At 40.5% G+C, this 27,811-nt stretch overlaps 1 protein-coding gene across 1 annotated transcript in view; it reads right to left on the bottom strand.

Annotated features, from left to right (window-relative positions):
- Positions 1–5,549: 5,549 nt before the first annotated feature.
- Positions 5,550–27,811, bottom strand: part of ctnna2 (catenin (cadherin-associated protein), alpha 2) — a 322,519-nt gene continuing 300,257 nt past the window's right edge. The window contains exons 14-18 of the mRNA XM_084366449.1: positions 26,032–26,145; positions 18,510–18,691; positions 17,092–17,197; positions 7,867–8,001; positions 5,550–6,653 (exon numbers count right to left, since the gene is read on the bottom strand). Coding sequence (XP_084222575.1) covers positions 6,366–6,653; positions 7,867–8,001; positions 17,092–17,197; positions 18,510–18,691; positions 26,032–26,145 — 825 coding nt within the window. The 3' untranslated portion in view covers positions 5,550–6,365. The remainder of the gene's footprint in view (positions 6,654–7,866; positions 8,002–17,091; positions 17,198–18,509; positions 18,692–26,031; positions 26,146–27,811) is intronic.

Raw genomic sequence — 27,811 nt, forward strand, 5'->3', positions numbered from 1 at the left:
TCAGAAGTCTGGGGGATTTGTTTCTATTTTCATAGCAGATCAACATGTAGGCACAAAAAAATCATTTACCGCAGGGTTTCTTTCAACTTGACTGAGAGGCTTCACGCAAATCAAGTTTTTGTTCAGTCTCTTCACATCAGTCTTCAGATATAACTTCCAACACTTCTCCAACATTTCCTTCATTATGGAGTGGATGTGTGGAGATATGTAGGAAGACAGTAAGAAAGTGATGGTGCGCTATATCAGGTGGATCATAATAGAAACATCTGCGCAGCATTGCTGGTTAGATGAAAGACCTTGTGATGTATTTCCAAAAGAACAAAATGCCAGAGAAATGTGTAACAATCAGATGCTCTGGGTGTTATATTCATATACAGTGACTTAAATCCAGTACCAGGAAGTGGTGTTCTTTTTTAAATTAGAACAACAACGACAGTCTTTCCCTAAACAAACTAAATTTGCGATGTGCAAATATTGTTGAAATGTTTCAAAAGTGGCCTTGAGGAAATCTTTGATTTTTGCACAAAAGTCCAATATCAACTGTGTTTCCTCAGCATTACTTAACAGCAGAGGTACCAGTTGTCATCATTATCGGCAGATCAATTATTGGATAAATATAGGTATGTGAGAATAAAATATCTTTATATTAGTCTTAATTAATTAAAGTACAATAAAAGGATCAAAAATCAACACCTAAAATTTACATCAGTAGTGTGGCCAGTATGGAGGTACTGTAGGCCCACTGTGTGCACACATAGATATGGATTGATTGTTTGGTAAATAACAAAACAATTATTCTCATTGTGTGTTAATATTCTGAACTGCCAGTATAATAATAATAATAATAATAATAATAATAATAATAATAATAATAATAATAAAAACAAAACAACAGAGGCTTTTTTATTATGTTGCCTACATAGCAAATATGACTCAATGTGACTGTTACCAAGCTTCCTGGCTGGCAGTTAGCTCGCTATATCAGCTAACTTTTCTTATGAAGCATCTTTGCTCCGAGCGCTTTTCTCCCTCATTCATTTTATCTTTATTGAATGAAATGATGTGATCCTGAGAACAAAACGCCAGGGTGGAGTAAATGGCACAATACAGAGAAAAAAAAGAAAAGAAGAACCTCGGGGATCAGCTGTGAAAAATTGGCACGTTCTTGGGTGTCTCGTGTATTCGCGGTTATCTCACAGCTACAGCATAGTTCACCAACTAGCCATGGAATTAGTCCGTACTGTATGTCACCAAGCTTCTAGGGTGAAATGTTTTACGAAGATGTGAGGATGAATTTTGCTGTGCCGCTCTACTCAGGCCTGAAGATTTTTCTCAGCTGAAAGAGTCTGAGCCAGTGGGACCTTTTCATATCCTCTGAGAGATTGAGACATTGTGCCCGGGGAATGGCTGGATTATCGGCCGTCTACCAGGATCACATTTTTGCTTTTAATCATTGGCTGTACAGCCAAAAACCATTTACATCCTCCCAGTCTGGATTTTCAGATTGAAAACATAGAATGAGTCGGCGCAGAGGAGTCTGAATCTGAGCAGCCACCCTGAAATGCCTTGCACACTTGACCTCCTCAGACACATTCAAGGAGCTGATTTGGAGCTGAAGGAAGCGTGCAAAAAGAATTACTGGCACAAGGCCTTAAAATCAGCGACGTGTGTGTGTTACCCAGACTTTTGCAGAGCATAACGCAGCAGATCATGTAATTTCTAGCCTCTCCCCAGCTGTTGGCTTGCTTGAGAAAATTAGAATTTGAAACAGGTTTGACCTTTTCCTGGAAGAACATCTAAAGAGCTAAAAGAAAATATAAATAAAGAAGGAAGCGCCTGAGGTTTCATTTCATATCTCTCCAAAACTACCTGCAATGAATTTTGTAGTAGTAAAGTGTCATCAGGTTCAAACTGAAATCTTTCTCTTACTGCAGTTGTATAACAAATGGTTTGCAGTGTAAGATGAAAATAATAGCTCAAAATCATTCGTATTAATATGATAATAGAAGTTATTAAGCAACCCGCTAATTATTTGTCCTCCGAGATAACAGCCTAGTGCACTCAGTAATACCAGTAAACAACTCTTAGAATAGGTCTATTAACACACATATTAATTTAGAGGAAATAATTGTAATTTAAGTAAAGCATTAGCAAAATCGTTCAGTGACCAAACTGTAAATTGTACAGAAATCACAAGCTACATAACGACTTTATAAGCAAACATTCATTAACTGATCTATAGACAAAAGACGTGACAACGACAAAACACAAACTAAGCTACAGTGACGAGACACTAAACAAAGAAGTAAAGAGGTTTGGGGTTTTGGACCAGGTAGTATCGAGAGAAGTAGGCAAGAAAGGAGAATCTGAGTTTGAACTTAGTATTTTCCTTTCATAGCCTATAGCCTACACTTACTGAATCGGTTAACCTTCAACCTTATTATTCAACCCTTGGAAAGTTTGTTATACCTAATGAGGATGTAGGGGAAGGAGGAGAAGTTGTGTCTGATGAGGATGAGGATGCGCCAATCCTCCTTTGTTGGCTTGGGGTCCTGCATCTCTCTCTCTCCATTTCAGGTACCCTTTGGGAAGGTGTGCAGGCGATCTTCAGTTGCTTCAGTCCTGACTTGAGTCAGGACACAAAGGTGTAGCAGGTCTCTGGCCTTTAGCAGGCCTTTTCACCAAGCAGCTGAGGTCCAGGCCAGCAGAGGTGTGTCCCGGGTGGCATCCAGAGCGAAGAGAGACTACTATTGCAGTCTGACTACTCTCAGGGGTTTCCCAGTCAAATCCAAATGAAAGCAGGGTTGATAATCCAACAGCAGATAGCTGGTAATCCAAGTAAAACTGAAATCTGTGCCTCAGTTAGAGCTAAGGACACTTCAGCTGTATCTAAACATATTTTGATTAATATTTCAACTCAGTTCATAACCATTCAGATCCTTCAAACCTTGGTGAACACACTCAACTATGACTTCAGGTCAAAGATCAACTCCACTTTCTCTGATTTAATTTTTGTGTTGCGTTATAAAACAACTGCAGCCATAAAACAGGTCCCTTTACAGCGCTGATGTCCATCTGTGCAGATGGCAGAGTCTCCAGTGTGTTCAGTGTCAGAAGGCATCTGACACCAGAGACTGAAAGCCAGAAACCATATTGCAGCAGCTGGTTGTATGCTGTTCATCACCATTCTGCCTCGGGGACTTTTAAGTCATTTTGCTCTCCGTCTATTTTTATGGTTGGTCTGAGGGAGGTTTATTTAACTAGATTAGAACTCAGTTTTAATCCTTTTAATTCAGCACATCCCATGAAGACATCTCTCAAATCAAAGTACTAATATCCTTCACTGCAGTGGCATTTCTGCTACCATCATTATTTCCTTTTAATTATTTTTTCTTAATTTTTAAAGAGGACAGGCTGTTAGCCATCATGTCATGTTTTATTTGGACGGTAGAAATGGATTACTCTGGTTAGACAGCGCCACAGTCGGGAATTAATCCATTCAGTAAGTGGACCGTGTTACATTCCTCTCCTGTGGCCCTGTATCCTAAACACAAGGTACTTTGGTGATGCACGGATGCCTGATGCATGTTGTGTTTAATAGCCATTAGCAGTACAATGTGTATACATAAAGAGCCTTATTCATTATGAGTGACAAAACCGCTGAATTATCTCAACTAGTGTCCCGTGAGCCATTATTGGGACAATTATGCTTGTCGATGCTTTTGATTTGATTCATGAGAGATTCAAGGTCGTGTTAAGCAATCAATTGATTTTCTCTCCCTGTTTTAATGGCAAGGAGTGTCGGCGGTGCCTGTAGGGGCTTGATAGAGCCGCTTTCTAAAAGGAATGCATTGTGCTGTCTCTTAAAATGAACTAATTCACTGGAATCACTCGGCATGAAGGGAGGTCGGAGCCAGGTCTCTGTGGTTTCCCAAAGACCAGACAAGCTATATAAACTTCACATTTGTAGTATCTGCAACGATTTTCCCTCGCCTTCAGAGATTCCAAACTTCGACATACACAGCCCGGAGCATTCTGGGGTTTCTTACTTGCTGACTGGCGATGTTTCAGGCGTCTGTTGAGTCCCTGCTGTGTAACCCCTGTTCCTGTTTTGCCAGCCCTCCTTTCTTTCCCCTGAACAAGTCAGCGGGCTTAAGAGAGATTGACAAGGACTTCAGTGGTCAATACTGGCTTATATAGCTTGACATGGAGTCAGCAGTTAACTTTGAGACCATGTGAAACAGATACAGCGTTATCTCTTTATTGGCAGGATGGCAGTCCAACAGACAGCTCCAATAAGTTAATTTTAGCAGGTAATGTTGATCATGTTCGCCTCCTAGTTTAGAGTGTGAGCTTGCAAGTATTTTTTAACCTGATGATGGCTGAAGATAGAATCACCTACATTTTTTCAAGTAATTCTGAGGAGGACATGAAAGTGTGTATCAAACTTCATGGCAATCCAACGGTTGGTGAGACTTTTAACTAAAAAACTAAACAGTCAACGTCTTGAACCGTGAATGCCTACAAAATGTTGTGCCAATCCATTAAAGGATACATTCACCCCAAAATGAAAATAAATCATTATCTGCTCACCCCCATGTGGATGAAAAGTCAGGCGACTAGTCCACAAACATTGCAAAACAGTGTTAGCATTCGCTTAAACTGAGAGTAACGTTAAAAAAACAAACAAAAAATACATAAAATCGCTCCCTACAGCTTGTCCCGTGGAATCCGAGTGTCCTGAAGCCCCGAGATCCAGAATGAGAATACGATATTTACATCCTTGATGTGCGATCAAGCTCTTGCACCCACTTCAGATGTACTGGGTGCCAACGCTCTTAGCTTAGCAGCTCCAGTGAATATTTCATCTTAAAAAGGTTGCAAATAATGTCTTCAAATTACTTTAAGATCTTGAGGCTTCTGAAGACTTTTATTACACCACCAGAGCTCTATGGAGCCATTTTATGCTTTCTGTTCCCCCCATAGAAGTCCCCATCTACTTCAGTTGTTTAGGAGAATGCTGCAATGCTGTTTTTGCTTTAAAGTTCCAGAAACATCTGCTTATCCTTTAAACTTTAAACCTAGTGGTAGTGCTTTTGGAAACCATGAATGTCTGTAAAAAAAATCTTAGGTGACCGACAGACGGACCAAATAACGTAACCATCCCCGTAATATATGTCAAAATTGTGTGTATTTTATGTTAACTGCGGTGGCGTTTTTTCTTTTTGGAGGACCTGATCAAATACAGCAAAGAAAGCAGAAACATTGCTGACCCAAGACCAATTATCTCAAGTCACAGTGAAGAAATGGGACTTGACCTGTGACCCTGAATCAATACACCTATTCTTGTAAGCTTTTAGTACTAATAGATTTTATTCTCCGGAGTCTTTTTATCTGCAGGTCTTGCGTTGCAATCTCTAATGATTATGTCAGATCCTTCAAATTAATAAAAGGCATCGTTGCTGTAATGCTCGATCCCATACTGATACTGTAGCTGCCGCACAGTGCTGAGACTGTAACAATAAGAAAGACACGTGAAACTTTGAGAGTCAAGTTGAGGGATTTATTAGAGAAGGGTGAATATAAAGGTACTGTATGCAGGGATTTCTATTCTCTGAGCAAACCACAACTAGTCAAACCTCTCAGTCTATATTTATACGCTACACAACTTCCAATCAAGGTCATCATAGTTAGTGATGTAATCATTAAATAAATGGGATTTAAAAAGGCAATACAATAGACCATAAGTGTGCTTTGGAAAAAAAACACCATATGGATTATTATTATAATTATCAGGAACAAGGAAACTACTTGGATGCCGACACTTCCAGGTATCTTAAACATAAGTTATTCCTAGCACTACAGATTACATTCAAATTGAAAGAAAAATATCAAGAGGGAGCATACCAACATTGATATATTCCCTATAGAATAACTCCTCTAGTGAACCATTCAGGATTTCCATTCAGACAGTTTAAATGTGTATACAAGCAGGATATCAACTGCCACAATTTTTTTTTAATGCCACTCCTCCTCCTCTGATATGTTTTTCTTTTTTTATACTCCCATATTTTCAAAAGTACTCATGTTTGTGTCACATTTTGGCTCTCACATATTAAGCTACAATAAGATCGATAAATAGTGTTGGGTGTGCGTGGCTGCCCTGCGAGCCATGAAGCCCACAGTGTTCACAGGAGCCGTTACTGTGGCAGTTTAACATGTACTGTAGTCCTCCTGAGGTGTCACCACGCACACACAGGGCAAACAGAGGTGGGTTAACACAATGTAAAAAGGGACTTTTTCTTCAACTTGTCACAGTCATGTTTCGTTGTTTTTCTTGGGTAAGCATGACTTTTGTTTTTTTCTTAGAAGGAGTCCATGGCCTTGAATTCGCTGAGGGCCTGGACAGGGGAGATGTGTTTCTTCTGGGAGCCTCGTCGCACACGTGTCTGGCACTCCTCGGGCTTCTCTCTTTTTACCAGAGGCTTCTTCTCGGGGGCCTTCATGCGCCAAGACACCACGGGTGAGTTAACAGCCGCTGTTCCGTACACCTTCTGGTACTTGGTGGAGGCTACATAAGATGCCTTTACAGTCAGCACCACTGCGTTCATGAGGTTCTTGGCCGCTTGGATCAGGGAGGTGGCACTATCCAACTACAAGAGGGTAAGGAGAGTTGGAGGGTAAAGAGAGAGGGAAACACTAAAGGTTAACTCCAATAATTCAAAGTCTGTAAAAGCAAGCACTCAACAAGGATGATAGAACATATTAGCTACGTACAGTACCTAGGAGGTCTCTGCTGCAACTGGCAATTAAAGCAGGCTGAAAACATGGCCCTCGCTATATGACGTCTTATTTTAGCAGTTCTTAATTAGCAGAGGCAGGGGTCAGGTATACCTCTGTCTCCGTCTGTTTTGTTTGGCTGACATTTAAGGGTCGGCGGCCAGTGGGCCTCCTCCTACCTCACACTGAGACGAGTCAACTGCTTAGATTTAATGAGTGTGGACTCCAGCTGGCCACCATGAAAAGGTTAAAATCTCAGCAGGGCTTTGCATATCTCATGCGAGACGAACGGTAATAGAGTCCTGAGAAATCATGAAGAACTGTATCAACACAAAACGCGAGGAAAACCCAAAAGCAAAGATTAAAGTCACGTCTGATTTTAATTAGAGGAACAAATCATACCGAGGCAATTCATGAGGAAGTTCTTTGCAAACAAAACAGTAGGAGAGCACCAATTTCACCTTTTTCTCTCCTGATAGAAAATCTGAATTCTGTGCAGTGCTTTTTTATTGTTCATTTAAATATAGAAGCAGTTTAGAATGAACTCCTAGTCCACTAGTCTATAGTCCACTTCAAAAACATTTCACACCTACGACTGTATTGAATAACTCTGTTGTATGTATACATACACACACACACACACACACACACACACACACACACACATATATATATATATATATATATATATATATATACTGTATATGAGAGAGAGAGAATATACCACAAATGTATTGGTAACATTAAAAGTTAAATGTCAAATGCAAGCAATATGGGATAATTTGAAGAGTTTGAGCAGTGATAATGGGGTTCACAAGGCATGAAAAATACAAATGAAAAGAAAAGTCAGCACTGCGTCTTTCTGCTATTATTAGATGGTAATCAGTCTGAAATAATTGCATCAGCCTTAATCTGCATGACCCTTCATCCAGTCTTCCAAGCTTCATCGTGATCTTGCACTGAAAGGTTTGCCCACCCGCAGTGCAGAGGATAAAAAATGGTCTCAAATTGACCAAGTGTAGTGATTCAAGCCCGAGGGCCGATCTAGAGCAGCAGCCATGTTCTGCTCTGTATGGTGAGACTTACCCCAGACACGATGAGCTCTCCACCCAGATTCTGAACCTCAGCTTTCACCTTGCTGCAAATGTTGAGCTGATGACAGTACAGGGCAATTCTCTGCAGGTAGGCCAGCAGATCCTGCTTGCACGCTGAATCAGGGCACTGAATGGAAAAAAGGGACAAGGAAACACACTGTTAGAACACACAAAAAAATAGTAGACTAGTGTCATGACTGATCATGATCTCTCCAATGTTTAATAGGTAGCCTTTCATTTAAAAGCTTCCATGTAATAGCTGCTGGTCAGCGATTGGCCTCGTGGTAGCAGTATGAAATACACCTTAATGTCATTTGATACACCTCCGCCATATTATCCATATCAGTTGTGTTACAAGAAGGAATTATGAAAACAACCTCCTTGGAAGAGATGAAAGCTGTAAAAAACATAAATAAAACATAATGTGATAATTCACTAATCTGTTATAAACTATACTCGTTTTTGGGGTTAGTACATTAGTGCAAAGACAATATGTTTAATGTTTACCTCATCAAATCCATTGATTTTTTTGTAAACATGAGCTTACTCTGACTTTTGCTGCCAGTGTAAGTAAACACAGATGGTTTTACACATCGTCCTAACTTTTTTGTAAGGTTGTATTTACTGACTGACTTGTAATACTTGGATTGACTTACTGACACTGAATGTGTTTGAAATCACTCCCTTGTTCACACTTTTGCTACTTCCTCTGTAATAGACACTTAATAATTTACTCTATATAGCGCTTATGGTTCATGATCATTCTGCATCACTGACAGGCGCAGTGAGGTGTGAATGTAATTTCTGCACCTCCAAAGATGCTCAAACTATATCACATGGAGGGTTATAGTGCACCAGTCAATGAATGTGAGAGGGATTTTGGACACAGCCAAAGAGTATTCAAATGGACAGTAAGTATATCACGATTGGGTCGAATAAAGGCATTCAAAATCCATTAAGGTTGAGGTGAAAACATGCATGCACGTCTTTGGTTGCATATTTGATCAATCTGAGAGCTCCATGCTATGTTTTTGGTTAAAACTGGGATACACAAAGAGCCAGAAGTAGGTTAGCTGACAGAAAAGTATATACAATGATAACATGACAGAAATTAAAGCCATCAAGGCGCTAGATTTGCCACTGAGCCAAAAAAAAAGGTTATTGGCCTTTCTTCAGTAATTATTTTACAAATCTAAAGCTGCTTATCACAAAAGTACCATCTTGTTGTAAAGTGTGTATGTGCTTCCTCAAATAGGTTTGAGATGTAGATTCTCGACTAAATTGGATTGTTATCAGAATCATGGTGACTGAAGCCGTTTAAAGCAGAAAGCAAGAACAACAATCCTCACAGAAACAGTTGGGTTCCAACATTTTGGGTGCTAATTGCATTTCTTTGCACCGAGCCTGGGAGATGTTGTTCAACTTGTTCTTTTTTTTTCCAGTGGTCGTTTTTTGCCAGTTTTAGTTTCAAAGGCATGTTGAGTTACACTGCGGGATGTCAAACTGATTAATTTCACATAAAACAAGTTTGTCACAGCTTGTTGCCCAAGAAGAAAACAGATCAATCAGCATTGAATGGACATGATACTTTGAAACACATAACAACTTGCTTCCACAGCTAGCTTAATGTGTATCTCTCCTCTTCTTGTCTTCTTTTTCTTTTTTTGTTTTGAACCAGGAGATCTGTCCTGGTCCTGCTGGCCTTTGTGCCACTTCAACAGTGAAGAAACCAATCATTCAGAGCAGCAAATGGACCAAAAGGGAATATGAGGACAGCCTCTTGAGGTCTCCTCCTATCACACAGTTTTCCCCCTATTATTCCATCTGGAAGCTTTCCAGGTGTCAGCTATGGCCCACTAAGCTCCCAGTGGGTTAAGAACACTGCATCAGCTGCTTAAACACTGTGAGCATCATTTTGTAGCAACACCTTTCCTCTCGTCATTAATATTAAACGGTCCTAACTAGGACATTCAGCAGTACGGTGTGGGGACATGCACAGCTCATTTCCTTGTCTCGTGGGCTCGGGGTAGAAGGGGGGTGGCAAGTTAAACATCGAGCTGTGATATGAATATACCCCCTCCAGGACATTCGGCTTTTCCTAGCCGCCCATCTTCCCCCCGTCTCGCTGAGAAGGCAAACAGTATTGATTGGCTACAAGTGCCCTTCACTGATTGCTACAAATGGCACATAAAACACAGTCTTTCCAAAATCGAATAAATTGTTTGTTCTTCAACCTACAAATATAATTGGAAAAAGCAACTCAAGGCGTGATTTACATTTATAGTTATGGTCACTATCCACTATAACTGACTTGGAACAAAGACCGAAGCTGCCACCAGCATCCAGCTTCCTCTCAGTGAGTGGCACTGACTGGGCTGAAGCTGCTAGCTCATAGAGCAGCCAGTGAGGCAGAGGGAAGCTTCTCCTTGGGCATTATCACTGCACCGCCAGTCCTGGCTAGCATGACCGCTAACTTCACTTCACAGTGCTGGCGCACGCACGCACGCACGCACGCATGCACGCACGCACGCACGCACACACACACACACACACACACACACACACTGCTGCCCCAGGCAAGTTTGATGCAGACATGACACGATTGTTCCCTATTGTATAGTTGACTAATAGCCCGTTTCTTTCACAGATTCCCTGTTGATGTAAATAAACTGTATGGCCCATTACTTTGCCAGGCCCATTGAAGCTCTCTCTATCTCTATCTCTGTCCATCATACTGAAAAACTGCATTTACCACAGAGTAGTGAGGAAACTGTATGGCTCACTGCTTGACTTTACTTGGCCTTTTTGAAACTCCTCCCGACCTCAGCGCCTCTCTCTGCATTACAGGAATATTCTTTTTTTGTTCAGTCCGGAGAAACAGGTGAGAAATATCTTATAGTGTTTTTTGTCACATAATTGGGCCCAAAATGAACAAAACGTGCTCCCCATGGATAATTCAGGGAGATGATGTGAACCCTGGTGCGGAAATGAGGGCAACACACTATCAGAGTGTGGCAGTCTGTCAAAACACAACTCACACCTCACACTGATGCAGCATTTATAAGCAGGCTTGCAACTGACCTTTTACTAAATTATGCAGCATGTAAAAAGTATTCATTTTTAGCCTGTTATTTTAGTTTAAACTACACCACTTTTGCTGTTCCTCTTTGAAGGTTAGAAATTATTATAATCTGAACATTAATACAGCAACAAACAACTATTTGCTATGTTATGATATAGAACCAATCACAATTAAATCGATAATGACTTCCAATTTAATTGTCTTTTTTCATGATGGACCTGTTAGTGAGTGATCCATGGCATGGTCCATGTGGTCTGGATCGGTTAGTGAGTGGTCTGGACCAGTTAGTGAGTGGTCCGTGGCGTGGTCCATGCGGTCCTCCAGAACATCGAACTGGCTACAGCCTGCTGCTTTATTAAGTGAACAACACACATTTGATTTGGTCTGAGATGCTGCTGCTCTAGTGTAATATCTAGTGGCAGTAAATGTCCTATATTTAACCTTTAATCATGGCACTTTTCTATACTACTCTTATTTCTGCTGAAAATAATTATTCTTGTTTCGACATTTCAAATAGTATAGTAGGAAGATGTTTAAGTTAGTTACTTCAAGAAAGCCGGTAATCGTTTCATCTGCTCATCCAGTCTCTCACTCAGACTGAGCACTACTGTGTTCTAGTACATACTGAAACAACTGATTATACTTAAGTGACTTTCTAATGTGCCTGCTGTCTTTCCTTCTTTCATCTGGCTTTTTGCACATAAAAACCTGACCTTGTGTTCCCATTTGTGTGAATCTTTCAAACATTCTGTTCTCTTTGAAAATTAATCTATTGGAATCTGTGATCCGCCATATTAGCATCACATTGAAGGCTGAAACCTGTCATGTTGCAATATATGTGAGCATGAAAAGTGGATTTTCTCTTCATTTGATGTTTTTCTGAGGCATTAGTATGAAGCGTCATAATACAGTAGGTGTCATAGTAAAGGGAAAATGTGGCTGCTTGGCTGAGCGTAGAATTTTGAGGTGTTTTTTTTATCATAATAATTCATGTAAAGGATTTGAGGAGGCCTTAACAGGTGAAAGTTCTGATGATTGGGCTGCTCACCAACATAGTCAAAAATTGGAGCTGCAGCAGTCACGCTGTCACACACAACTCAAGGAGGCAATTAATGTGAATTTGCGTCACAGATATACACATATTTTTAGATTCCTTCTGACTAACACTTCCTGAGGATATCATTATATCCAACGTGTAGTCCCACTGATTTAACGTCTGATAAATCCACTTGGAAATTAAAATGCTCCTTGCCTGACCATCATCACATTTTCATTTTTTTTTTCAGTATCAGTAAGTAATACAGTGACCGTGAATGTCCTATTAACATGGGTCAGACTTTTATAACCCCTACTTTCATTTAACGTGGTTTCTTTATGCATCCAGAAATGCTTATGATAATTTTTGCATCCACAGGCATGACGGGGACGCGACACTGACATATCATAAGAAACTAGAATGGCAGACCGCATACCTCCGCCAAGGCCCAATGGTCCCCTTTTGTAAACACTCATAGATACCAGCCACCAAATTACGCCCAATTTTTTTTCATCAGGATCATTATTCCCCAAGAAATTAAGGAAAATGTCGAAAAATGCCCTATCTCACAATGTTAAACAAAGTGACAGAAAAAATCCTGATTCCAAACAAAGTAAAACCAAAAGTTAATGGTGTCTGCTCTGAGCTGAGACTCATCCTCCATCCAAGTTTCATGGAAATCTGTTCAGTTGTTTTTGTGTAGTCCTGCTGACAAACCAACCAACGAACACACCAACCAACAAACACACTGAGGAGTGAAAACATAACCTCCTTGTCTGTGGTTATTACAAAGCAACTTACACAAACTTAGTACAAACCTTTCTAAACTAAATATTGATTTTGGTCAGGCACAAACAGTGCTGTTTTCTAATTTCCCCGAAAAGCTGGCAATCCTGAGATTTTCACTCAGGAAAAGCATTCACTTTTGAAGACAGTTGCTACTGACTCCTCCTTAGCCAGCCGGTTAAACTGTAGTTTTTGTTTTTACAGAGAAGACTTTGAATTACACATCAGTCACACTTGGTTTCACTGCTGTCAGCAGAGGCAACAGGAGCTCTGCTCTTATTGTTCTGCACACAGTGCGACAGAGCTTTCCGCTGTGATAACTACAGTGAAACCTGGAAAATCTAAATACTTAGCCTCAAACTTGCATGTGTTTCGCTACATTTATAAACACTAACTTGACATCTTTGAAGAAAGTTCATGAAAAGAAAAGGATTTCTGAAAGTTCAGACAAGGAAATAAACCGGGAAAAAACATTTAACACAGTCAAGGGGTAAGGCTGGCAATTTTCTGTCAACAGTTCCCATGAAAAGACCAAAACCAAAAATAAATTGATTTTACTAACAAGTACTGTCTATGTAGCCACAACCTCATTTAACTTATTCCACCAAAGACTTCCATTTTTGTCCAAAACTAAAAAAAACACATCAGAGAGCAACACAGTTCATTACAATAAACATTACCACTGTAGTTTATTTCGAGTCAATCCCACATACAGTACACGGTCCTGCTGCAGTAAATACTCACAACTGCAGAGAACGGTAATAATCTGTGTATAAAAATACCAAGAATTGCAGAGTTTGAGCAACTTTATATAGCAACACTCAACTTAAAACAACTAAATGTATGGACATCAACAAAGATCACCAAAACAGGTAGAATTACTCCGCAATCTGTCTTAAGCAGAGTGATGCATACTATTACATGTATATAACAACATATTTAACTCTATTGGTCTCAGAATAAATGCCCCTAATATTGTACAGTTGACATTCACTGTTTAGGTGTCTGTAGGAGGCATACTTAGAGAATAAAGCAGTGTAGGGAAAATGGAGTGGGAGAAATAGAGTAGAAAAAAGGCATTGCTGGAGTGAAATGGGCTGAGGTGCCTCGAGGGGTTTTTCTACGTCAAGTGCTGTGCTTAAATGACTATGAAAGAGCTCGCCGTCCTCCCAGCCTTCCACGCAGAATTGACTTCTGCTCACACGTGTTCATCAATAGGGCTGATGTACAGTCACAGCGACAAGGTTTGCTACTTAAGGGACCTGTCTGAAAGCAGTGGAGCAGCCTTTATTCTTCCAGTCAAGCCGCAGTGTTCTTGACAAGCACAGGTTACGTACCATAATGTGTGAATGCAAAATACTTGTCCTATTCTTCAGGAATGTGGACAAATAATTTTGAAGTCATGTTATTTGTTCTATAATTCCATTAAGATGCTGGATAAAAGTGAACTTTTTAACTTTAAATAACTCTTTGCATTTGCTGAATGGCGAACGGATACTGCAAGTGCCTCACATGAAAACACTTTCACAAACAAATGCATGTTGGAAATGAAAAGGTCCTCTAGCCCCTCTTTATTTCCTGACACAGCTCTGATGTCTCTGGAAGAGTAACAGAAGGCTTTGAATATTCAGTAAACACTGGTCTAGGAACCATTTAAGTGAGAATTAAAAATGGCAAGCCACCTGCTCTTTTCATTACAGCAACTGTTGATTCAGACACAGGCCCTGCCAGTGATTTGCCATGTGACACATTCACTCCCACCAAAACCCTGTTAAACACTGATCATCACTCAGCAGCCTACAAGCTAAGAAATTAATACATAAGAACATGAGTTCATGCTTGCTTTGTCCTCCCTGTCACATGTCCTGCTCTGAACAACACACACAAGCCGTGCCGCAGACACAGACCTGCTTTCTGGAACAAATGTTGTCTCACACATAAAAACATGCTCATACAGATTGAAACTCTTGCTTTTTTAGCTCTCTGTTTGTGGTAATTACTGCATAACAGACAGAGTTGTGCAGTCATGGCTGCAATGCGCTGTGGAGAGCAGGACAGTGTGACACGAGAACAGTGCCAGCTTTGACTAAAGATGCCTTCTGGTCAGCTGAAAGCTTAGTATACTCGACGGCCTCTCAAACTGACAGTCAAATGTGCTAGTAGGTGGTGAAATCATCTTTATATATTGGTATACTGTACCCTGAGCAACATTTAATCAAACTTCTGCATGTTCCTTTGATTATGAACATAAATTACCCTGGATAGGATCTTGCCTCATGAATTAATGTGAAATGATTTTAATAAGTATAAAATGCCTTCACAGGGCATAGTGATGAAGGTTTATTTTTCCCTGCTGGGCTGAGAGTTATTCTAACTGCAAAGCGGGATATGTTTTACTTTTTCCTCTATTTGAGTTAGCAGGACATCAGTTAACATAGTTTCATTGAAATTTTTAGAACATTAGGTCATGGGGCCAGGAATAACTGCTTATTTTGTGTTGTAGGTCTTCTCAAAATGTTTAAAAACATTTTTAGCACTGAAGGAAAAACTTCCTGGCCCATTTATCCCAATGTTATTCCATGCTCGTCTATCAAAGTTACTATATTCAATATTTTATATTAACAATAGATCATATGATTACGAGAAATGTAAAGGGGGTCACATGCTGGTGATCATAAACAAGGGTGAGTATTGAACTAGATATGTGAATAACTCACTGTTAGCTGACACAATTGCTGTATCAACTTCATAAGGTGATACATGTCAATGTTTTGTTTACAGTTGGTTTAAGGTATAAGGCATTCATGCGTGGATCGCAATCTGCTGATGGACATGGCCGCATCATAAAAATTAACATTCTGATAATAGTGGATGGGATGTTGGTGGGTGAAGTATTATGTTGTTTATCAGCAGAATATTAGTCACATGACTTGCGGCGTTCCCCCAGCAGCGGAAATGGTAAGTGCAGAATCTAATGGTTATTAATGTTCTGTGTGCTTCTACACATCTCAAAGGTCACACACAAAGCGTAAGTTCATACAGCGAAATTGTGCGGAGAAAAGCAGCATTCTCTGCAATCATTAAAGTAAGTCATTATAGATGAATTTAAAAGGCAATGTTGCCTACAGAGACCAGTGGAGGTGCTGTGAAATTTCCACGTGGGTGCGGGTCTAAATCTAAGAAAATCATTTGTTTCAGTGGGTGGATGATTTATGCCTAATGGCAGAGTGATCTGCGCATCACTGGGGGCAAACTGAAGCAGTTGTTGATCACTTGCGGGTAAGAGGTGTGAGAAGTCAGCAGTCAATCGCAATATACAGGAAAACAGAGCAGTCAATAAACTAGGCTTTTCAAAAATTGCAAGTCATCACAACCACAGGAGGTCCGTGACCATACAACCAAATGAGCATTAAAATATAAGGTTAATAGGTCCAATAGTGTGTGAGATTAGCTGCGGACAGAGACACACACACGCACACACACATACGATCCCCTCAGACTATGCTGCCTTTATAAAGATGTGATTAATTTCTAGTTATCACTATTGTATAGACATCCACAGTCATTTACATCGTTGTGTGCAGGCCTCATGTGAGTTGCCAGAGTTCAGAAAAAGATTTTGCTTTGTGTGATTGTAAATTTTGATTTTAGCTCCAACATTTCTTCAGCTAAGCAGCGCTGGAACGAGGCCCAGCATGTGATACTGAAACCAACAATAATTGTTCCAAGGGTTTGCTAGCTAACAGCAGTTGCAATTACAGTGACAACAGGCTGCCTTAATAAATCAGTGAGTCTTGTGCCGAAGTGTATTCTCACTGCTTATTAGAGACAGATGAAATGAAGAAGAACATTATGCATTACCTGGAGTGCTGCATTCTGAAATACCTCCCAATTCATTTTCTGAACGTACACATACGGCATACACACCTACGTATTTCTTTTCACTCACATCCTCCCCAGACACAGCACCGATTGATTAGATATTGAAAATGGTCTGTCAGCTGGTTTTGGAGTGGTACTCATCTGATAATGAATGCAACACCTCGGTTGGGAACTAATTATATTAGAGACACAACTTGGTTCTGCTGTCTTGCTCTCACAGTGTTGGCCCCATTGGGAGACGAAGTCATGCAGCAACACAGCCAGCCGCTCCAGCTGGACTCGTCAATGCCCACATTAAAGATTTCCAATGGCCATGCCCACTTACTCGAACTCAAAATTTGCTCTGCCGCCAGCTACGATGATCCACTCAGAGACAGTTTCAGAAAAGTGTAATGGTGAAAAACGACAGTGACAGACACATGCAAAGTCACCTGATCTGCAACAGCACGGGCCAATTTGTCCATCCTGGAACCAGCCTCTGCAATCTTCTTAGCTGCATTGATCACATCTGAGGAGTTCTTCAGGGGGCCTTTGCCTCTGGGAAAATTCAAGGAGTGAGAAAGAAGGAAAAACAGAATGTGGGTGGAGTTGCAGAGGCAGAGGGCATGCAGTTTCCCGTTGAAGTCTGAGCTCACCCCTGTGTCACGCAGGCTTATGCAGCAACTAATTTGCTGCGGCTGGCAGGAGGAATATTACAGGAATATTTCTATCAAACACTAATATATGATTTTTCCTTATAATGTAAACAAACACAGTTTAACTTTGTCCCTAATGATGCATCATAGAACTGAAATAATAGAGATTTTTTTAACAGCAAAACAGCAGGAAATAAAACAGGAGAGGGAAATAATGGCTGACAACTGAGCCTGTGATCTTTGCTGTTTCCTTGATTTGCCAGCATGCTAAAAGTTAATGTGTGATGTCTCATTTTTGGTCAGTGATAAGCTGAAATTTCCACTCAGTTTGTTCATGCCACTCGGAGTTACTGGGGTCAATGCCAAGTAATAATGGCGCAGTCACAGCGCCACAGCCATAATCACTCATGACTAATCACTCATGGCTCTGATTTTTATTTATTTTCTTTATTTTTGGTTTGTTCCAAGCCATAAAATTGTGGAGCGCATCAAAACCCCATACACGAGACAGACCGCCATCAGTTAGGCCTTTTCCCTGATATGTTGAGCCCAGATGGGGGAGATTGAGAGGAAAGCTGCTGGCTTTTAGTAAACATAAGCGGCAAGACTCTTAATGCAAACAGATTATCTATTACAGTATATCTTTGAATCGTAGCATGGCTACGCAGTCTGATCAAAACAAATGTTATCTGGGTCACTTTGCCGTCAGTCGCAAAGTCAAGATTGTTTCTCAGAAATCCCACTTATCACTTTTCTACCTGCTGCTGCATTATTTTTTTTTAGAAAAACAATGGATCAAGAGTATGTGAAAAGGATTGCTTGATGTGATGACACACAGAGAATTGTCACCTGTTTTATTGGGTTATATACTGTATTTTTCTCTTTTTATCTATTCTCATGCTTTCTGTTTTCACACACACTAGGCAGTTGTTTGCAGTGAAAAACCTCTGATACCCACTCAATGCTAACAGCACAGCACTTAATGGCAGAAAGACAAAGTTAGCGACTAGCTGGTGAACATTTGGCAGCTAAAAAGCCAGTCATGTCCCTCTGGAGTTTGTACCTGCTAGATGTGTAAATAAGCTAACTGTTTGCTGACAAATTAGCCATGTGAACTTGAAAATGTGACAATACATCAGTGTCGTGTTAACAGCTTGGTTATGCTTTCAAGTGGCCAAAAAAATCCAACCAAAACAAATTTTGTTGCTTTTTACCTGGTGAAGTCTGTCATCTCCATCATGATCATACACATTTGCTTGGCCAGCACAATGATGTCATTGCCGTTGTCATCCCACTTGGCCACCTCTGCATCCAGCTTGCACTTCTCCTGTCTGAAGCTCTCGACCTGCTCAGCAATCTTGGCCTTTTCCTCCTGAGGAAGCTGTGCCATGATGGCCTGCAGGCAACAGAAGGAGTGCATTGAAAACCAAAAGCATTAGAAAAGCAGGGGGGGGGAGGTTGCTAGGGAGTATATTTGAGTAGAATTAATTGGGAAGATGCCTCAGAATGAGGGAAATGCCAGAGGAGAGGAATTTAGGTAAAGGAAGTAGATAAGGTTTGGGAGTAGAGAACGATAGGGAAATGAGGAAAGGGGCGAATAAGAACAGGGATTAGTTTTGGAGGAAGAGAATAAAGGAAAGAATATAAAGGGGAGAGCTGTAGCACCATTTCGTCTCCTTTTTAATCCGCCCTACAAAACTTGAGCATTAAGTTTGGAGTCTGACTACCCCTTCCCCTCTGAAATGCTTCAAAATAAAGTTCTAAACTTTACGTTTAATGACTGGACCTTTTCAAACCCCTTGACATCTTATATCCATAAAGAGCAAATCCATTTTTGCTTTCATTTTTTTTTCCTCAGCAGCCTTTGGGGGCAGGTCCAAAATGGCATAAATCTTGTGGCAAGGTCACAGGCGCAGTAAGTACCCGGTATTATTTGGGAGATAAATGTATAATTACCTCGCTTCTTAGACCAGAGAATGAATAATGCATTTGTTCAACATTATGTCAAGGAGGTGAGATGGAAGGAAGAGTAACCTGGTTTCCATTAGGTCGATTCGATTGACTCTAGAGGCAGTGGGAGCAAACGAGTACAGTGAAAAAGAAAAGTCACCATTGTTTTTTAACCTCATCTATTATTGACTGTCCTCCAAGAATTACTATTCTTTTAATGAAATAATCGCCCTTGTCCTCCTTTTCCCTCTCTCACAGCCAAGCTGGTGTGTGGGGGGTGCGGGGTGAGCTAAGTGAGAAAGTGCGTCACTTTGCTCATGTCCCCTGGTAGATGTGTCGGGAGGAAAATGAAAACAAAAAATATAGATGACTTGTCCTGAAATTCTTTGAGAGGAAATAAGCAGGAACAGGAGGGGGGCCTCAGTGAAAGAGCGAAAATTGAAATTACAGACAGAAATCGAGAAGCATGGAGGCACAACTTTTTCTCATCAGAGGCCAACAGATGTGTCCATGAGCTTTGGCCTACTGATCACTGTGTGAGAAGAGCTTTGATGGCGGTTAGCTTGGGAAAAAAAAAAAAAAAGAAAGAGAAAAAACCCGAACGGCATAAACAAACAAGCAAAACCAGCCCCCTCAAGCCCAGTGTAGATTTCCTCTGCTGCTGGTGCCAAGACACACAAACAACAGCGGGCAGCAAATCCCATTAAACAGCGTGTGCGGTGAAAACACTGCTCACATTTAAAACAAATACCAACTTAATATGTATTTAGACTGCACAATGAGGAATAAGCCATTTAAAACAGAGTGACTGATTCCAGCAGGGCAAATTGGTACTCACTTTGCAGGTATGCTTGCACGTGTCACTATGAATTATGGGTTGCACACAGCAGGTGGTGGCTCTTGGGCCCCTGCACCAACATTGATTTAATCTGTGACAGACTACGGTATGTCTGCCCATCCACAAGTCACATACACCTCCATGGGTTCATGTACATTAGTAGTCCTCTGTTCAAAATCTCTAACAAATAAAGTATAGATTACAGTCAAAATTTGCTTACATGGCACACTCTTCTAATAACATGTATCCATAGCACTTGTTTGATTTTGGGAATAAAAGGGGCTCTATGTAACAATTTGTAGAAATGTACATGCAGATTGTATCATGAGGGAAAAATTAGACCTCCCCCATCTCTCGGTTTCTTATACAAGCCTGTGGACGCTTTGTTGAAGACTTTAATGTTGCTGGACCTTTAAGCTGTCAGTGCTCTGCTCACTTTCTTGCTGCCATGCCTGCTGCCACACCACTCACCCAAAAGCTATGTTGCTACAGCTACTTCTGGTGTTCATACAGCATTTCAAAAAGGCCTGACTCCATCCACCCCAGCATCAACCTGAATGCTCTGTGCCCCTGTTTACACCTGGTATTAATGCGTCTTGTGTGGTCCTGATTACAAGTGGATGATGTGAATGCATCCAAGACTCAGACTACATTCGGACATGGCCCCGTATGGCCACATTCTTTTAGCAGTATGTATGCAAATGTTCCCTGGGCCATGCTGAAGGACCACATACTCAACTGCCGTCCTCGGCGTAAGCACACATCAAACAAATAGTCTAATTTCCATTTGGTTCGCCAATTCATAATCATTTGTGCCTTCCTGTAAATTTGGCATTGAATGTTATACGTTAACTTGTGTCTTTACTTGCAACGTTCTCAGACTTACTTAAAAAAAACAGACAATTGTGTGAGTTATTGAGCTAGAAGAAACTTATACTTTTTGGAATGCGGTCTATGACAAATTCTTGATTATTTGGGGCTTCTTGTAAATTTGGCAAATGTCATACATTAAGTTCATTCTTTGTGTAAAAAAAACCTTTTGTCCTTCATTGCCACTGTGTTGGCTATGATGTGCATGTGTTTATTTGAATATAGACCCGATCAAAAGTGGCCCCTCGTGATACATAGACTTGTAATGCCACATGTGAAATGAAATGTTCACTTATGATCAGATCACTAAGGACTCATGTTAATACCAGATGTAAACAGTGCCTGAGTATTGGGGGGAAGTTACAATTGTCACTCCCCACTCCCTGCTGTGCTGTTTTTCTTTGTGGAGAGTGACGAGGTCGGAGCTTACATGCCTAATGTTAATGCAATACATATTCTTCATTCAGATAACACTTCTTTCCACATGGCTGGCTGACTGAACTTTTATTTCCTGCTCGTTTGATTTTGTCTTATATAACACAACACCAGCTGCGTTTTATTTTTAAGAAAGTTTTATTCATGTTTTTCATTTCAACTATGACCTGTTTTAAGATTGAAGAAGTCAGTTTGAATAATAATTCAAATATGTATTAATATAAACTTGAGGACTACAAAAGGTTTTTCTGTTAAGACTAAAATTGGTGCTTGCACTCTCAGTTTGTGCCTCTGGGTAGTCAGTGGCTCCCTCGCTTACATGTTCATGTTTAATGTAGCAAAACAAAGGTAATGTAGGCATAGCTGTATTGTAATTGCTTTCTAATCAATAGCGACACAGGCGAGTGCACTGTGCCGTGGGGCAGATCTCTCTGACCTCAGGACTTAAGTGCGTTCATTAGCATCCTTGTTACTCATATCATATCATCATATACACAATTGAGGAGGAGTGCAGTTATGGTTTTGCTGAATGCCCTTGTAAAGAGTCAGACAGACACTGTGAATTGAGAATCACAGTAGTGCTAGGTGTGGCTATTTCTGTTCAATCAAAATGTTTTCCCCACTGTCTTCTGCACATAAGAGCTCCGCTAAACCGAGACGAACTGTTCCTCCAAACAGCTAAAGGGAGCAAAAAGTCTCTTGAAACTCCACAATTTGGATTGAAAATTCCTTTTTCTAAAATTAGGGATCAAGGGAGGTTGGGGAGAGAGAGTGAGGGATTTGGTTCGTATTCAAATTCACTCTGAAAATGGTGTGACAAAAGAGAGAGAGAGCGTCGGGGAGGAAGAGTGAGCAGGAGAGGGGTTCAGAACACAAAAGAAAGCTGCAGCGCAGGGGTAAACACACGAGCCAATTGGGACGTCAAGGGAGCAGGAAGGCACTTGGTGAGGACCCCCTCTCCCTCCTCCCCTGCTCTCTAGAATTCACTTATCCCCAAATCCCTTCCCCTACTTTACTGATAACAACAAGGAGCGGGCCTTGGGAGCTTAACATAGTGGCAAATCCGGCCGAGGGAGTGCTGTGCCAATACACTGTGCGACTCGGCTACGTCTGCAGGGATTAGAGCGCTTTCCGGGTTTCTTCACCGAGCGCGGCGTCTTGAAATGACTTTAATTTGTTTCATTTGAAATAAACTGCCCAGACACTCAGAGTTCAATTTTATGGATGACCTATCAACAGTGTTATCCAATCACTGTGTTAAGAGATGTTGGGTGTGTGTTTGTGTGCGTGTGTGTATGTGTTGGGGTGGGGGCTTTGTGTTTGTCTCTCTGTGCATCATCCGCAGTGTGTTATAGAAGACTTTGTGTCTGCATGTTCTAATGCAAAGAGACACTACGTACAGGCCTCCTTCCCCTGTGTGTTTTCCTGCCTTCTCATTATGCATGTTAGCTCTAATAACTTAGCTTTATGCGTTAAGTATAATAGAAGTGACAAGGGGAGCACCACACAAGGCAAAGTACACAAAGGCCTGTGGGACTGCCCTGGACTTGATTTTATTACTTTCTACACTGAGTAAGGGAGAGACAGTGAGATCGGGAAAGTGGGAGGGAGATATTATGCCTGTGTCATGTGTGTGATACCCGCTCACAGAAGGGCCTTGGAGGGATCATGACTGTAAACCTCAGTGTGCTCATGTCAGTTCCTATGGAGAAAATGGATTACGCTTCCTCTTGTCTGTTTGAATAGAAACACAGAGCACGAGTGTGCACTTGGCATGACCGTGAGAGGACAGCGCGCTTTATCCTGACACGACAGGCTGAGGCCGACTGGGCAGATCACCAGCGGTTCACTGCAAACACATCTTTTATGGATGTGCTTGCCTTCTGCGTGTGTAAATGTTTAGTCTCTGAGGGCATAACAGTTTCTATGAGTGGAAAAACAGGCGATATCAATTAACTGTGCGCGAGGCTTTGTCAGGATGCCAGATATAAAGTATGTTGTACACGCTAATGTGCACTACATGCACAACTAGGAGTAATCACATTTGATAACACGCTGCGATACAATGTCATGCATTTATGTGATGCGAGCTCGAGTACATAACTTCCTAATTAGAGATGCCTGAAGTATCATTACATTCAGCCACGTCAGCCTTTAATTCGCCTTATATCACTGTATTAAAGTAACAAGTTATGACAAAGGGACATGCTGCTACTTCAAACTGTTCCCAAGAAGAGCTGCCCACTCAAAGCACAGTCGAGTGCCAGGAAAACTAGTCAACAGTTCGGTGCTGTGAAGCTCCTTTGTGTGGCAGCGCTGGTGCGTCTAAGCTCAGATGGCCCTGCAATGTTACGCCGCGGGAGCCTTAGTGGGAGTACATACAACAAACTCCAAGCACTTCACACTTAGGACCCCCACGGTGATCCTGGAGCAGCTACTGCACCTAAAGTCTGGGTCTGTTCTTTTTGTTCATGTCTGCATTCCAGATTTGACAATGCTTAACTTTTTCTGAGTTGACTCTTAGTTCATCACGTTCTTCACTACTAGATTTCTGCAAAATCAAATCTCTTCATAAATGGCACTTTATCAACAGTAAATTTCATGGCTGTTACACACTGATGTAGAATTTCGATTATATTTTGTTTTAAACACACAGACGCATACATCCCCAATTCCATAAAAGTTGGGACATTGTGTAAACAGAATTGAATTGAACTTGACATATGGTATATGGTATACATATGGTTGATATATGGTAATATCCTTTGTACAATCATCTGTTTCACTAAGTGGTGAACACTGCACCATCCTGGCTTGTGAAAAACTGAGGTTTTTAAAGTAAAACATTAAATATATTGTCTTTGGAATCTGCGTGTGTCCCTATTATATCTGAATATCACTTTCTATTAGTTCTTAGTCTTTTTTCAAGAGTATTTTCCTCCTAAAAGGGAAGACAGCAGTCAAATGGCAAACAAAATGACCTATTTCTACATTTAAGGACCTCTAGTATGGATTATGATTCCTGTCAGTCAGGTGCAAAGGTGGAAGTAATGCAATGTTGTTCCACATAATGTCGTAGGGAACAGATTGGAATTGATAGATGGGTCAACAAAGCTGTGGCTTGGACACAGGAGACCATTGTTTGTTTCCTACTGACAGCTGATGTTTTCTTTTAAAACGCTCTTTAACCTCTCCAAACAATCTTTGGAGCCAAAAGCACAAGCTTTCCCTGATCTTAAACAAGTAGTCCTTAATCTAAAATAAACTCTGGCAGAAGGCACTAACAAAGAATATTGCTCTGCCAAAAAAAAAATGCTCAGTTTTGTCTTTTTTTTTTTTTTTTTTTTTGGCAGGAAATTGGAGACAATATATTTTGTCATTTAGTTTGGAGAACTTGTTGGCTGCACTCATAGCCCGTAATATTAAAAACTGAGGCAACATGTGAATACAGGTTGTGAGTTTCATCAAGAGCTTCCGTTTGTCTGCCACTTTTGGAAAAGCTGAAAAAGGATAAGTAATGGCAGGGAAAATAGACAGGGAAAGATTTTATTACGTTTGAAAAAAGATACACTATTACAAAACTTCACTATTGATAAAACAAGCCCTTGCTCAATTCAACATAATGAGGGGGTTTGCAGGTAATTGTGGCTAATGTTAGCTAATGTGACAAACTTTTATTATTGCTTACTGATATTACCGAGTCATTTTGCTGATGTTATGACACCTCTCCACTTCTGCTTCTGTTACACTTTGATTTTTGATTATTCCTTATTCTATTAATGCTTTTTGTGGCCACAGTGGCTACTGTTCAACTACAGTTATATGGTCTCAGTTTAATGTACAGTATTTTGAGCTAGCCTAAAGGATGAAAGGTTGCCTATTAGCAGTGCCTGAGTTGATTATTTTTTCTAACTAATATCGGAAGTCATCATATTCAGGGCTACAGCTACACAGTACATACATTTAGCAACAACACACTGCTGTTTTGGTTTTATTTATTTCTCCCTGCTTTGTGCATTACACTCCTGCGTGTGCAGACTGTGTAGAGACTCAGGCAGTATAATTCAGGCCTGTGCCACAGGGAGAGGCATTGGGCCAAGTCATACTCCTACCATCCACAATCCATTCAACATGCAACACACCGCTAGAGCCTCTGTTTTGCTGGAGGGGAGCAAGCACTGATACCCTCTTAATGTTCTTTAAGCTGGGCCCAAGTGAAAAATTGCTAATGTGCAACAAAGCTCAGGCCCTGGTGATCGCGACGGAAGCCTTGGCACAGTGCTATACTGTATTTAGTGTTTTTGTTTAGCATCTGAAGGGAATTTGGTAATTACTTCTTTGTTTGTGATTGCAATTTTACACCTGCCATCCCTGAACAGTGTTTATTTAAAATAATCCCACTTGTTAGGATAATTGAAATGGACTTTCATGCTATGTAAGTGGAACTAGTTGAAATTGATTGAAGTATTGTTTGGGAACAGGGGTGGGTGTTCAACTTGCACCTCAGCCCACTACTTAAGCAATAACACTTACATGATAAATTTGGGCCTGCCTTTACCCAAACCAAATACATGTCTTCTGTTTCTTCTTTTTTAAGACATTCAAGAACGTTCAGCACACTGGGGAAGTAAACATCCACTCACCCGAGCACTCTGTCCAGCAATAAGCTGGTCATCTTCAGTCTGGACACTAGTCCTGCTGCGAGTATCATAGTCCTCCTGCTCAAAGTCGGAGTCATCTTCCAGCTCCTCTGGTGTCTGTGAGAAATACAGACACAAAGATGGGCAAACAGTCAGAAAGGGAGACAGAGAGAGAGGGAGAGAGACTGGAAATGAAAAAACAACAACAACAACAAAAAAAACATACAACTCCTAAATTGACAGCTGAAAAGGGCAATTTTTCTTTGCCTTTATGCCCATTGTGCTGGAAGCCAAGAGCATTTTCCTGTCTTGTCATTTCTATACAGTGTCTTATCTGGAGTTTTAGCTCACACTGAACTCAACATATGACAGCATGAGCTGTAACACAATTAAAAAGAGTCAAACAATTGTCTTTATTCTCTGAACATAGTTTAAATGGACGTATCAAACACACAATGAAAAGAGGGGAATAGTCTGAAGAGATTTGGTAAGTTGATTGTGTTTTTTCTGTACCTCCTTTCCAATCAAATTGAAAAACTAATGGGTGACACCGCTGAACACATGCTGCTAGTTGTCATTCTGTTTTCATGAGATTATCTTCCTCAGAAAGATGACAGCATCAGTCAAATTTTACAATTAGCTGACAAGTTCCTCTAGTATCAATTATAATTCCTGTCTGTCAGGAAATGGGTGCCACTCTTTGAAAATGCAAAAACTTAAGAGTGACAAGTATTTTTTATAATTCAGTACTAACTTGAAAATATATCAAATCTGTTAACTCAAGAATTGGACAATATTTTGTGGATGGTCTTCATCAAGGCTGGTGTTATTGTTTTCAATATCCTTTACTCAAGCAAAAATTGTAAAATAAAACACATAACATGTTTATATTTTAAAGAAGAAGCAAGTTGTAAAAAAGTGTGAGACTTATCTCTGTTTGCAAAAATATTTGCACAGTCTGTCTCTGCACAATAATCTTATGTTCTCTGAAGATGTATAACGTTTGATCATTGCTATGTGACTATAATTCCTTGATGTTATTCTTTAAAAAGCAATGATAGTTCTTTGATTTTCCTTTTTTATTTCAAAGCAGAAGGAAACACATTTTGGTAGGAAGGAAATATGCTGCAACGTGCTAAATAATTGAAAAAGCTTTGGGAGTGCAAACAATGTGCGATGTCTCTCATGAAATAAAAAAAATCATTAATTATATTATATGTTTTTCCATCTGCTCAAAGTAGGAGACTAAATGACTAATAAGCATTTTATTGGCCTTTCTGGCTACAAAGTGCTGTCTCACTAATTGAGGTTTGTTAGTTAGCCAGCTAACTTCTACACAGGCTTGTTGATCTGATGAAGCTGGCTCACTTCCAATGGGCTACATCACCATGTTAATATATGCCAGATGGCTTACCTGCGGCATAGCTGAAGATCAGATCAAAACATGTAAATGTGTAAAGTCATCCTTTCCTACGTGATGCTGACATTTAAAAAAAAGCCCTGCATTTACAGTGCTGTCACGGGTAACCTTGCAGAGAGCACTGTGAGTTATTCTATTTATAGACTGTGAGAATGTTGCATCCCCATAATGATTAATTATATCACAGATATAATAAATGTTTTACACAAAATCAGTGCTCACACAGGCTATAAAGCAGGACTTCTAACAAACAACAGGTTGCTAGTAGACCATGGCCTATGGCAATAAAGAATGAAATTTACTGTGCACCCGCATAGGCTGGTAATTGATCTGAATTTCCTTCTTAGTATTCCCAACAGTTGT

This window comes from Pagrus pagrus, assembly GCF_965226575.1.
Source record: "Pagrus pagrus genome assembly, chromosome: 2".
In the NCBI taxonomy this organism is placed as follows: Eukaryota; Metazoa; Chordata; class Actinopteri; order Spariformes; family Sparidae; genus Pagrus; species Pagrus pagrus.